The sequence below is a fragment of the Tympanuchus pallidicinctus genome, unplaced genomic scaffold, assembly GCF_026119805.1.
Source record: "Tympanuchus pallidicinctus isolate F22 unplaced genomic scaffold, pur_lepc_1.0 scaffold4, whole genome shotgun sequence".
NCBI classification, from domain to species: domain Eukaryota; kingdom Metazoa; phylum Chordata; class Aves; order Galliformes; family Phasianidae; genus Tympanuchus; species Tympanuchus pallidicinctus.
In genome coordinates, this window is record NW_026294758.1 from 4,982,814 (window position 1) to 4,995,516 (window position 12,703).

At 41.7% G+C, this 12,703-nt stretch overlaps 1 protein-coding gene across 3 annotated transcripts in view; it reads right to left on the bottom strand.

The window, feature by feature from the left end:
* LPAR1 (lysophosphatidic acid receptor 1) overlaps positions 1-12,703 on the bottom strand; it is a 64,131-nt gene that overhangs the window by 32,997 nt on the left and 18,431 nt on the right. For all 3 annotated transcript variants that reach the window (XM_052700842.1, XM_052700843.1, XM_052700844.1), the window contains exon 2: positions 6,372-6,540. In XM_052700842.1, coding sequence (XP_052556802.1) covers positions 6,372-6,431 — 60 coding nt within the window. In that variant the 5' untranslated portion in view covers positions 6,432-6,540. The remainder of the gene's footprint in view (positions 1-6,371; positions 6,541-12,703) is intronic.

Genomic DNA, 12,703 nt, shown 5'->3' on the forward strand with positions numbered 1-12,703 from the left:
AAAGATAAAGGCATTTCCGCTGACAACAAAAGTAGAATTTGAAAGGGGCCATTTACCCAACATGGCAAAATCAAGGAAGTCTTGAGACAAGGGTACTGATTCATCATAGCCTTATGCAATTATTTATACCTGTAAAAAGAAGTATAATACACTAACACCAAGAGGCAGTAGATCTTCACGTACCCTTTCCAGAATGGCATTAATTGTTTGATAGACTGGAATAAGATTTGTATGTTACATTTGGTGGTTCAGTCACAGCAAGCCACTTCTTCACTTCACTAGAAACATTTTTCATTTCTCACAGCTGAAAAGGTAGGAAAAAGTCAATCCCTTTGCAAGGGGTCCATTCAATTCTGCTGTGACACGATTGAAAAAAAAAAAGAAGCAACATATAGACACTGTGGCAACATCTTAAGAATGCATTTGTAGTTGATTTTACTGCTGAGTTTCAGCTCTAATAGATCTTGCGAACTGAGAAGTCCTTGACTGTCTTGCAGCTTACACCTGAAAAGGGTAACCTAAACTACCTAAGCACAAAGGGCACCAAAGAAACCCAGCAACACCGGAAAAAGAAGCAGTTATGTTGCTGGAAGGTATAATTCACAAGTGACACAGATCCTGATGGAAGCTATGATTACAACAGCCTCCACAGATAGACTATAAAACCAAGAAGGGTGTTGACTTTCCTTAATGCTTATTCACTGTGATTACTACAAAAGCAAAGTAAAAAATAGCTTTTGAGGATTAAAAAAACCAGAATGGGCAGAAGCTTGAAGTCCAGCAAAAGCTAAATATTCTTTTCCTCTGGAAGCTAACTAGCCAGTCTGAAATACCCAAACTCAATGGTACAACTTTTCAGGATAGATAAATCAGGAGTCGTGCCATTCAGACGTGAATTCTCATTAATGCAGAGCAGTGACAGTGAGAAACACGTTTCCAACAGGCCCCCAAATTGCTAGTTCTCTTGATTCAAACTCCTGCCTTTTCTTCAGCTGCATGAAAGAAGCATGTATACGCAAACACAACTTCTTTCACTGCAAAGGGAGATTTAGGAAATCAGAAAGCTAACTGAACTGGAAAAAAATATCCAGCAGAAGACAGAGACTAAAGCCATTCCTCCAGCATTTTACCAAGTAATTCAGGCCCTGCTGTATCATTGTTCCTTTCCCACAGACCCAACATTGTCAGATGAGCTGCATTCTTCCCAAGCCATACCTATATGTTCTGATAAATATTTTCCAACTCAGGACCACCCGATTCCACATCACTACATTCTCCCTTCCATTAGCTGGATGGCTTGGGCATTCATTACTTGCTCCCAGACCATTCAGCACTTCTCTGCTGCCCTGATGCTGCCTTCCAAGCTCCTCTCAAAGGGAGGTCATCACTACAACGCAGAGATACTCCAAAAATACATTAACTGGAAAGACAGGATTGAGCACGTTTTGCAGAATGTTGAGCCTGAATGTTCCATGCACACTATGTAATGGGTTTTTGCAAAGCTCTTCGAGTTTCACTCTTTTCTAGAGCAGCCTTCATGACTGCTTGTGCTTTCTAGCTGTCCCTTCCCCCTGTCAAGGGGAGCTCAACAAGGCCCAGTACAGGCCAGTGCCTCCCGGCTCTGCTGTGGGAAACACAGCAAGGTGATTACATTCCATTAACTAATATGCCGACTGGAATATACCACCTCTCACACTTTTAAAATACTCTGTGCTATGATATAGACCAGACCTCTTCAGTATATCACCCAATGCCCTCTGCCTAACTCTCCACTTGATCATCCCAGCTGACATCTGACTTGCTTAGTTATTCCTGCATCAAGGGCAGCTCAGGACAGGCCTGCTCAGCCCCAGGATGAAAGGGCTTTTGCTCTGTGTGTGATGCCCTAGAAATCCTCCAAGTGGAATAAACCAGAGGGAAAACAGAACGAAACAAAACAGAACAAAACAAGAAACAAACTGAACAAGCCTCCACAAAACCCATACCTCCAACATCCCAACTGAGTTCCCATGCATAATGAAACAACGTGCATCCCTCAGGCCCAGTTTGGTGCTCTATGAGCCAAGCTGGGGTAAGCTTTTGGCACCAGCAGCTGAAAGATTGGTCTTTTATGCTGCAAAAATTCTGGAGGCTACTGGGGCTGTTTGCATCTCCAGGGCACACCTTCCATCACTCCTCACAGAGCAAACCAGTAATGCAAGCACTTGGGAGAGATTAGCCTACAAGCAAAACGCTTATTCGGAATTATGTTAACGAGACCTGCACATTTCACTGTGGGCTGGAAACCGAGATTTCAAAATGGGAAGAAGATTGTCCTGCGTTTACTGCTGCAAATACATTTCTTTTTCTTCTTGAAATATACACAGTTTTGGCTTCTTTTGCTTTGATGCACTCTTGTGAAATGTGTAAACACAATACAGAAAGATCTTTCTAGCTCAGGGCTCTGGCAGGAATAGGTTCCCTATCAGTAACATGTCCATACTGTACTAAGAAGCTGCCTTTACTGGTCAATTTCGAACAAATTGGAATTGTACTTTAAACACCAGACTATTTCATTTACATATTATTCTTTGGCACAGATAGCTTAAATCTCTTCAACTCTAATTTCAACAAAAGGAAGGGAAAATAAAGAAGTATTCAGTGGCATTGAGTGGAAGAAGTGGTTTTTGGCTCTGGAAAACACACAGCCATGAAAGGACACTGTAATGGAATCTGCTATGGGTTTCTCTTTGGAACAGCTGCAAGGCGGTTATTTAAATGTATTCATTCACTTCTAGTGTTTGGCTGGTAGAATCCACTGCTGGCAAAAGCAAAGAGAGTGATGAATTTTGTTGTTTTCTTGTTTTAAGCATTTCTGAAGCACTGTTGGAAGTCCCTATTTCATTAAACAAGTAAGGCTCACATCACTTCTTCTTCAAAGCTTTTATAGCAGAGTTCATCCCATGCCATTCACAAGAAGATACTAATCACTCCACAGAGTAAGTTGCTCCATTTAGATCACCACTTGTGCTTCCTCTCTGCAAAACACAAAGCCCTTAGGGATACTAAATGTTTCCTGCAGGCTGTTTCAACTTTCTACTTCTCTGCATTATCAGACCAATCAGGTTTCTGTTATCCTTTTGCACATACAGAGCTGAACCATGAAGCTGTTAGGTCTGCAAAAAAAAAATTCTGAAACTTAAAAAACCAGAAAGTTTTGTAATTTTGTTGTTTCTTCCTCTTAGGAACAGAACAGCTTATGTCTCATTCGAAATCAATAGATACAGCCCTACAATAAAAACAACTCCATCACCAACAAATATTTGTTAACTATGGCAATTTTTTCTTTTAATTGGTTCTTTGATATATTGGGAATGCTGTCCTAGAATCATTTTCTGATCCAGATCTCAGCTGTGGACAATCAAATACCCTGAAACTTTATTTATCCTTCACATTTAAACATGGCCAAGATGCATTCAGTGCTTATCTCTGGTGAATGCTGGAGGGGAAAAGAAGGTTGAAGCAGAGCTTCAGAGAGATCAGTGCGTGGGAGAATATGAAGAGACATTACTGTGGAAAACAAGTGTTGCTTCAGTAGAGACTTGTAGGGATGCATCAAAATCCCTTACTGTGTTGACAGACTGGCAATAAGAAAGTAGCAGCACTGTTACACCTGGTATTAAGAACTTTGAAAACCTTTCCACAACCTGAGCCTTTCTGTCGACTTAGAAAATAAATCACATGAAAAATACCTATTTCGATTAAATTAACAAAAACTTCCCACTGCGGTGTCACCACAAGCATCTGTACAATCAAGCCCAAGCCAAAATCTGTCAGAGTGGGCTTTGGACTACAAAAAGCATTGCTGAGGTCTCTGGGATTATCCTGTGTGGTAACAGCCTATTCTTGGCTGTCCTTGGGCATTTATTTAAAGGGCTGATGACAGTCAAAGGAGTACTTGCTTCTGTGATGAATACATATATACCTATTTCTAATGCTAAAGTGTCCAAATGAAGTATCCAGGAAACCAACTGTCCTGGTAACACTAAATAAAAAAAATTAATGCTAAAAGAATACCAAAAAAAAAAAAAAAAAAAAAAAAAGAAAGAAAGAAAGAAACTTTCAAGTAAAGTAGCAAAGCACTTTTTTTTTTTTTTTTTTTTAAATAATAAATGAGATGCCATCTAGCTCATGTAGAAAGCATGCAAGGCTACTTCCAAGTTGTCTTATTTTTTTATCTTTAAGACATTAGCCCCTAAATATCTTCTGCAGCTGACTGTGTTTTCTACTCGGTTTTAAAAGGAAAAACAATGTGCTGCAGAAAAAAAAGGTATTCTAACAAATGTACCTTTTCTTAAACAATAACCAAAGCTCATTTTAATGCTCATTTAGCACAGATGCTAAAGTCAAGCCCATTCAATAAGAAACAGCTTCTTTTCTGTCTAATTATTCTGCCCTTAAGATATGTTACAATGCCCTTTTCTGTTAAAAAAATTGTTCCTCACCCTCTGCAACAGAAGTCTCCAGGCTATTTTTTTGGAGCCATTTCTCCTTTACATAGGTTAAAGCCCTGTAACCATCATATCCAGCATGGCTTACTGAAATCTGTGGGGAATTCACACATGCACTTAAAATCTCCCATGTGGATATAATCTGTGAAATTGGAATCCGCTTTTACAATAAGAGGTTCAGAGAATAGTATTTTACAACCCACATTGAGATATCAGTCTTTCCTTTGCCTCCTGTTGCCATTTTGTTTTTGCTCTCAAGTCAAATCCTATGGAAGTACGGACTCTGAAACCTGGACATGGAAGGGAGAGCCACAGAATCATAGAATCATCAAGGTCGGACAAGACCTCTAAGATCAGCCAGTCCAACTGCCCACCTATCACTAGTATTTCCAACTAAACCCATCTATGTTAACAGCCAATATCTAGTATAATCTATATTTAGATTATACTTTTTGCCTCTTGTCTTTGGTCTAGAGATCCAAATCCTGTGCAAGATGTAGTCAGCAGAAAGTCCCTGCACAAAGCATGCATGTATGGTAAATGCAACAGAACCGTGACCATACAGTTTAGAAGGACATTTTCAATCAAACCCTTTAGAAGTAATAGCTTTTCTCCCACTTGTTCTTACACCACAACTGACCTTATGCTCTCTTCAAAAAGGCATTTATCCTGAACAGCAACCCCTGAACAGTAGCACACGTTTCTTACACGCAAAGAAGCTTCTGAAAAGAGAATGCAGGGAGACAGTGGTGCAGATGCCTTTCAGAGCATGCAGGGAATGGTCTGGGGGAGCCTTATTCCAGGAAGGCAGAAGAGTGCATCAGTGGCCAAGCACCCTGCAATACAGCCATACAGGATCTCCTTCCTGTCAGGTGTCCTGAAACCTGCTGCAAAGAGATAAAATCCTTCTCTGACCCTAATATGGACTTGAAAAGCAACAGAAATGGTTTTAAAATGTACTACTTCTTAATCTGAAGTCCAGGAAGAAAAGGAGCACAAATAATTCCCCCTAAAAGAGATTTTAGATTTAGCTCCACCACCCATAAATAAGTTTTTTGCAGCTTCTCAGAGGTCTCTGCTAAGAGATTCAGTTCTCCCGAGTCAAAAGATCTTTAGCAAAAGGAAAAAAAGAAGAAAAAAAAAGTTATGTTGCCAATTTTCTGATAGTATCACCTAAACTTCACCAGTTGTGGAGTGATGTATATATGAAGTATATACCCTTAAAAGTTTTAAATTCCAACAGACACCTGGGTCTCAAGTCAGAGGAACTTTTCAAGATGAAACCTTCAGCAGTACTAACATCTCCTTTTCTGTTTGTAATATTTACTTCACTAACAGGAAAAAATATGTGGTGTTCAGTGCATGGAGCTGAAGAAATCATTTAGGTCTTTATAAATATCAAGTCTTAAGCACGCACTTTGACTCATGAAAGTAAGATTAGTAATTGTTAGTAATTGTAAGTATATTACTATTTTATTGCCAGTTTTGGCTTAAAAGCTTAGCACTCCTCATAAGAGCACTGAACCTGAAATTTCTCATGGTTTTATTCCAAATGAACCCCATCGTGACCTTCTTCTACCCTGTATTCATTATGCACAGTAAAATCAAACCACATGGCAGGCAACACCTACGTGGAAACAATAAGGATCATAATACGCTGTATCTTTTCTTCTACAAATAGCAGTACAATACAGTGTCATGCCTCATAGTATAACAACATTCTTAGGAAATGATGAATGTCTTTAATACAATGTTTCAGGGAAAATTCCCTCGATGACTCAAAACTGAGAGAGAAAAAAATAAAGAAGCAGGGATTCATTGGGGAAATAAAAAAGAGGTTCAGACAGCTTGGCTGCCTGAGTTTCATTGTGATCTCCTCACCTCGATCACCTCAGGCTGTGACATCATGGAGGATGGCACCAAATCAGTGGGAATATCCATTTTAGCTCAAAATGTTCCTGCTGTCCTTGCACCCCTCCTCTGGAGCCACAAACTTCTGGTAAGAACACGGAGATGCCTCCTCAGATCCCAGTCATGCTGGCATTTGCTCCTGGCAAGAAGAAAAAATATGGTTGAGAATAACATGAGAGCTGGGTATGCAGTCAACACCCAAGCCCCTGAGCTGCTACAAAACTAGCCTGGGAGTTTGTACAGCCAACTGGCTCACATGGCCATTTACAGTAGACTCACAGGAGGAGTTTCAAAGGGCACCATGTCATTTAGTCCAGAACAGCAAAACAATCCACTTGACCACACAAACTAGAACTCACAGAAACTGCACACAGCAAGAAGACTAATGTGCAGGCCCCGCACACATTTCTAAGCAAAGATGGTCACTTGAGAGTGCTACATTAACGGTAATATTTTTTCTCCACTTAGAGGAACAAAAGGAGAACCTTACAGAAGATTACCCTCAGGTTCTCAACTGCTATGTCTTACCTTTCAGTGATCACAAACATTCTTCAGCTTAAGGATTATGACAAACTTATTGTAGGTGAATTTCAATCGTACTTATTCTTTCTGGCAGATACGTACTGTGGGTGAATATACTGAACTGGTATGTAAAGGTTGATACAACAAAACAAGTTATTTTCTTAGCTATCATGTTTATCAAGGCTTAGATCAGTTTCAGTCTATGTATCTATTCCTATATGCAAAGGAAACCAAACAAAAAGGCAGAAAACTGCAAATGGCCACGAAATAAAGCCCACTTAAAAACTCCAGACTTTTGCTATTGCAGCTATTAATTTTTTTCCACAGTTATGCAAGACGTACACAATGCAGCCCACAGACGAGCCACCAGAAAGGATTTGGGAGAAAGATCTATTGCTCATAGCATCTACCACTTCCTACTCTGTAAGTCACGGTGGAAAACCACCCCCACAAAGCGTAGTCAGTCCTCATCAAACACACCTAAAATGAACCCTGATCTAACCGGTATTTTTCAAACTCAGACCATGGTGCAAGCACACAGCCAAAGCTAGCAGCTTTCCCGGCCTTTGGTCCCTTTTCTCAAAGCCAGCCCATACTTACACAGCCAAGACAGAGCAGATAAGCTGCACTCCACATGCTCTTACGAGTCGATTTTGTCTTTTTGTGCTCCCATGTGCCCAAACTCAGCCTTCACACACCACCCTGGAAATTACTCCTCCTTCTCCAAAAGCATTATCTTCAAATGCCTGCTTCACATTTCAACACAACCCAGCATGCCTGACATCACTTGTAGCTGCCTGGCTCGTCTTCCAAGCTCTAGGATCATTTTTCCCATCTTTATATAGCTTTCCAGTGACCCCTATTCCTTCTTAGTCACCTCTTGCTAGCAGCCTTTCATTCTTTCCACTCCTTGCTCCAAATTTTTACAACAATGCTCATGCAGAGGACAGAAAATGGAGATTTATCATTCCTCCAAGAAAACCTTCACTGGAAATCAAAGAACCACAAGGCAGATCTTTCAGGCTTCCCATTTCCATTTCAAAACAGACTTTTGGCCTATTTTCTGAAATTCACTGATTTTTACCTCTGTGCCTGACAGATGATGGAAACACCACTGTAATATCACAGAATCACAAAATGGCCAGGGTTGGAAGGGACCTTCATGAATCTCCAACCCCTCTGCCACATGCAGGGCCACCAACCTCTCCATTTAATGCTAGACCAGGCTGCCCAGGGTCCCAACCAACCTGGCCTTGAACACCTCCAGGGACGGGGCATCCACAGCCTCTCTGGGCAGCCTGTTCCAGTACCTCACCACTCTCAGAGTAAAGAGCTTTTTCCTGACATTCAACCTAAATCTTCCCTCACTCAAGTTAAAGCCATTTCCCCTTATCCTGCTGTTATCTATCCTTTCAAAGTTGATTCCCCTCCTCTTTGTAGGCTTCCTTTAGATACTGAAAGGCTGCAACGAGGTCACCCCGCAGCCTTCTTGTCTCCAGGCTGAACAAGCCCAGCTCCCTCAGCCTGTCTTCATAGGGGAAATGCTCCAGTCCCCTGCTCATCTTTGTGGCCCTCTTCTAGACTCTATCCAACAGCTCCCTGTCTTTCTTGTACTGGGGGCTCCAAACCTGGACACAGTACTGCAGATGGGGCCTCCCAAGAGCAGAGTAGAGGAGGACAATCACCTCCCTGTCCCTGCTGTCCACCCCTCTTCTGATGGAGCCCAGGATACCATTTACTTTCCGAGTTGCAAGAGCACACTGCTGGCTCATGTTAAGCTTTTCGTCTATCAAGACTCCCAGGTCTCAAAGACTTCTCCTTCCAGTCTGTATGGATGCCTGGGATTCCTCCGGCCCGAATGCAAAACCTTGCACTTTGCTGTGTTGAATCTCATCAGTTTCACCTTGGCCCATCTTTCCAGCCTCTCGAGGTCCCTCTGAATGGCATCCCTTCCTTCCACCATGTCAACTGCACCACTCAGCTTGGTGTCATCAGCAAGCTTGCTGAGGGTCCACTGGATTCCGTCATTGATGTCAGTGATAAAGATGTTAAAGAGCATCAGTCCCAAGACAGACCCCTGGGGGACACCACACATTACTAGCCTCCACCTGGACTCCATTAGAGTCATTAGAGCCATTAATGACTACCCTCTGTCTGCGGCCTTTCAAGCAAATCCTTATCCACTGAGTGGTCCACCCATCAAATCCACATCCCTCCAATTTGGAGATAAGGATGTGGTGGGGGACCATGTCAAAGGCCTTGCTCAAGTCCAGGTAAAGGACATCAGTTGCCTTTCCCTTGTCCACTGATGCCATCATTCCATCGCAGAAGTCCACTAGAGTGGTAAAGCATGACCTTCCCCTGGTGAAGCTGTCCTGGCTGTCTCAGATCACATGCTCATCCCTCATATGATCAAGCATGTCGTCTGGGAGGATCTGTTCCATATCTTCCAGGCACAGAAGTGAGACCCAGCAGCCTGTAGTTCCCCAGCTCCTCCCTGCTCCCTTTCTTGTAAATGGGAGTGATGTGAGCCTTCAACTTGAAAATGCTGCCATTAGGGAAGTTTTGCTATTTGAACAAGAAGAGAGTGACTTCCAGTGAAACTCCATCAATAGCCTCAAGGTCATCAGCTCTGGAAGACTGTCACAAATCTAACACAAATAACACCTCATTAGAGCTCTGTTTCTATCCTTCTTAAAACATGCTAATGAGTAGCAACGACCCTGCATATGCCTTAGAGCAGCTCATCGTTTTTTCCTATATTCTTCTTTCTTGCTCCTGAAATGCTGGAGAACAAAATACACTATACATGATGCAGATTTCAGAGAGGACTATCTTAAATAAAATCAAGCGTATGCTCAGAATCCAGCTTGCCCAGCAGGACTGATAAAATTGTTTTTATCAGGGATTACCACAGGACAGAAGAGAAAAAGTGAAAAGAAAAAAAAAATAAAAAAATCTTAAACCTGTCTGGCCTTTAACTAGCTCCAGGTAGTACATCAAGAACAGAGAAAGCCTAATCTTGTACTAGACCCCAAGTACTTTAACACAGAGAAAAGGAAAATCTGCTGTCTGCAGTCACTTTTTATAATCTCTCCAGGAAAGCAAAAACACAGGACCAGTGAAAAACACTTTGGACTGACTATTTTGCGTACCCATCTAGTTGCATTTTCACTACATGCACTGCACTGATCCCTCCTTTAGGCAGGAAAAGGAAGACTCTTCTGCTCATATCTTGCGAGGCAAAAGGTGCCTCCAACTGGTAAAATTAAAAAAAACGCAGGATGTAAAAGATTGAAGCAAAGCAGGGTTTGCCCACCATATCTTGAATGCTGCTCATACCATTAAATTGGTTACTTCCTTGTTTCTGCCCAGCCAACAAAGCCTGTAAATGGGTAGGAGTGGGTAGACAAAAGGAGACAGGGGATATGAAGGATGGGGTCACCACTGCTTCTGCACCATACTGGAGCTTTTCAACCTCCTGAGCATAAGGTACGTGGCAATGAGGACTTTATGCCAAACAGTTACACTCCGAAAAGCATTCCTACTGAAAGTGGATCAGACTGTACAAAGGGACTCTCCCCCTGCCCCCAACCCACCCCAGCTCCTTCAGCAGAAACAAAATGTGAAGGGCACTCTGCTTCCACAGCAAACAAAGGTGGCTCCTAACTTAATACCCGTGTGAGCTCTGGGTGCAGTCTCGTGTTTTTCAAGAACTGCAAATAAAGGCAACAGGATCTTCCAGTGAACTCCTCTCAGGAGCACTGTGGCAAAAATGTAATCTCCACTAAAAAGGAAGTCTGAAACACAAAAGCACAGGAGTGGCTTCTTACTAATGAGGTTTTGATGGCTTACTGCCTACAACGCTGAAAAAAAATCCCCAAATCTGGACACAGCTTCCCACATACCACTCCCAAACACTATAACTGGAAGCACTGCATGCAACAGTCTACGCTGTCCTCTCTTGATAAGTGCTGCTGTCTTTGCTGATACCACTGAGAGAACTACCAAGTGGGGAAAGACATTCAACACTTACTTAAAATTAGTAAAATGAAAGGTACTCAACTCCAGCAAATAGAATTTCACCATAAATACGACATTTAGGAAGTCATGTATGGTAACACACTGTTTTAAAAATTGCTCACGCCTGAAAGAGTAGCACCTATCTAATGCATGGACTAATGATCTTACCAAATGAAAATGTGGCTCTTAAACACATTATGATTAAACACTATAATTTCTGGATCACCCATCTGAGAACGCAGAAAAGACGAGCAATGTAGTTCTGTCATTACTTTACGAAGTTAGGAGAAAGGCAGTTACATGCCAGAGAAGCACTGATGGAACTACTTCTGAAATATCAGTTGCAATAACAAAAATAACTATCCTGTTTTTGCAAAGACCTTCAAAAAAGCCAGCTGTGTTTTCAGAATTTGGGTCTGCCTCCTGTGTTGGTTCATATCAGATTTTTGGCACTGTTACAGTTGTTCAGTCTTGATACTTATCACAGTATCCTTTCCTACCACTGCCTCTCTCCACAGACTTCAAGTTTCTGGATTAGGTGACTCAAGAGATACTGATTCAGCATGATCTTGAAGCTACTGTATTTGGCTCAGCTAAACAAGGCTCCTCTCCCTGTCCATCTCTAGTGAATAAAAGCCCAACTTGCGGTTGTAAAGAAGACAGATTTAAGTACTAATTGACCCCAGATGGCTAGGAAAGTCAAGGAATATAAAACAAAAAATTGTAGCAACTTTTAGAAAGGCAAGATTAGAAAATGATCTGATACATTGTGTTTCACTTCCAGATGTCGCTCCAGAGACATTCCACGTTTCACATGGCATCCTCTGACTTGCCATCCAAAGAGCCATCATCTGCCACCGCTCACCTCCAGCAGCCTCCTTTGCCACGCAAATCTTGCCTATAAGCTTGAGCACGTTCAACACGCGAATAAAAGCATGTCTCTCCCACAACAGCCTTACGAGACAAGAAAACACACAAACCTGGTCCAGGGAATGGCTGTAATGATCACCTACCTATCTACTGCTTCACCACACCACTTGTTTAAGTGATGGCAACAGCATGACCCACCTCGTGAGGAAGCACCGCCACTCAAGCACTTTCAGGGAAAGTATTTATGGAAGAGACAGGTCATGCTGCTCCCTGTGCTTTGCAAGGTCTTCATATCCAACAGATTGAGCCACATCTTTGCACAATGCATTTGCACCAACAGGGTTGGTTTGATGCTACCACGCTTAACACTTCACTGCCTGCTTTAGTCTATGGAAGGCTTGTGATTTCTCCACCTCATCCGGATGGAATAACCGGTAGTAACACAACCCTTCCAGCCTTTTGTCTTTTAGTTTAAAAAAATCGTGTTTTCCTCCTAAAAAAAAAATAAAATAAAATAAAGAAGAAAAGGGAGAATGATTTTACAATGCAAACATGAATTTTTTGTTATCTACTATGGATTCACGGAGTTGTTGCTTCCCTCTACGGTAGTTTCACTCAGCTAACAAAAGAACAATAGATATGCTCCCTGGTACATTAAATAAAAATGAAAGGCAGAAATTTCATTTCAATTTCATGCTTCTAAGAAAAGAGAAGACACTGTACTGCTATTCTTTCTTTTACTATAGTTACTGCTAGGAACTATTGCAAAAATTCGGGCCTTCTTTTGCACATTGTAAGGTATTAGAATCCCTGCCTAAAATACAGTAGTTACCTCTTTTAAGTCCTTGTTATTTTATGCCTTTACCACCTCTGACATTGGCACTTCG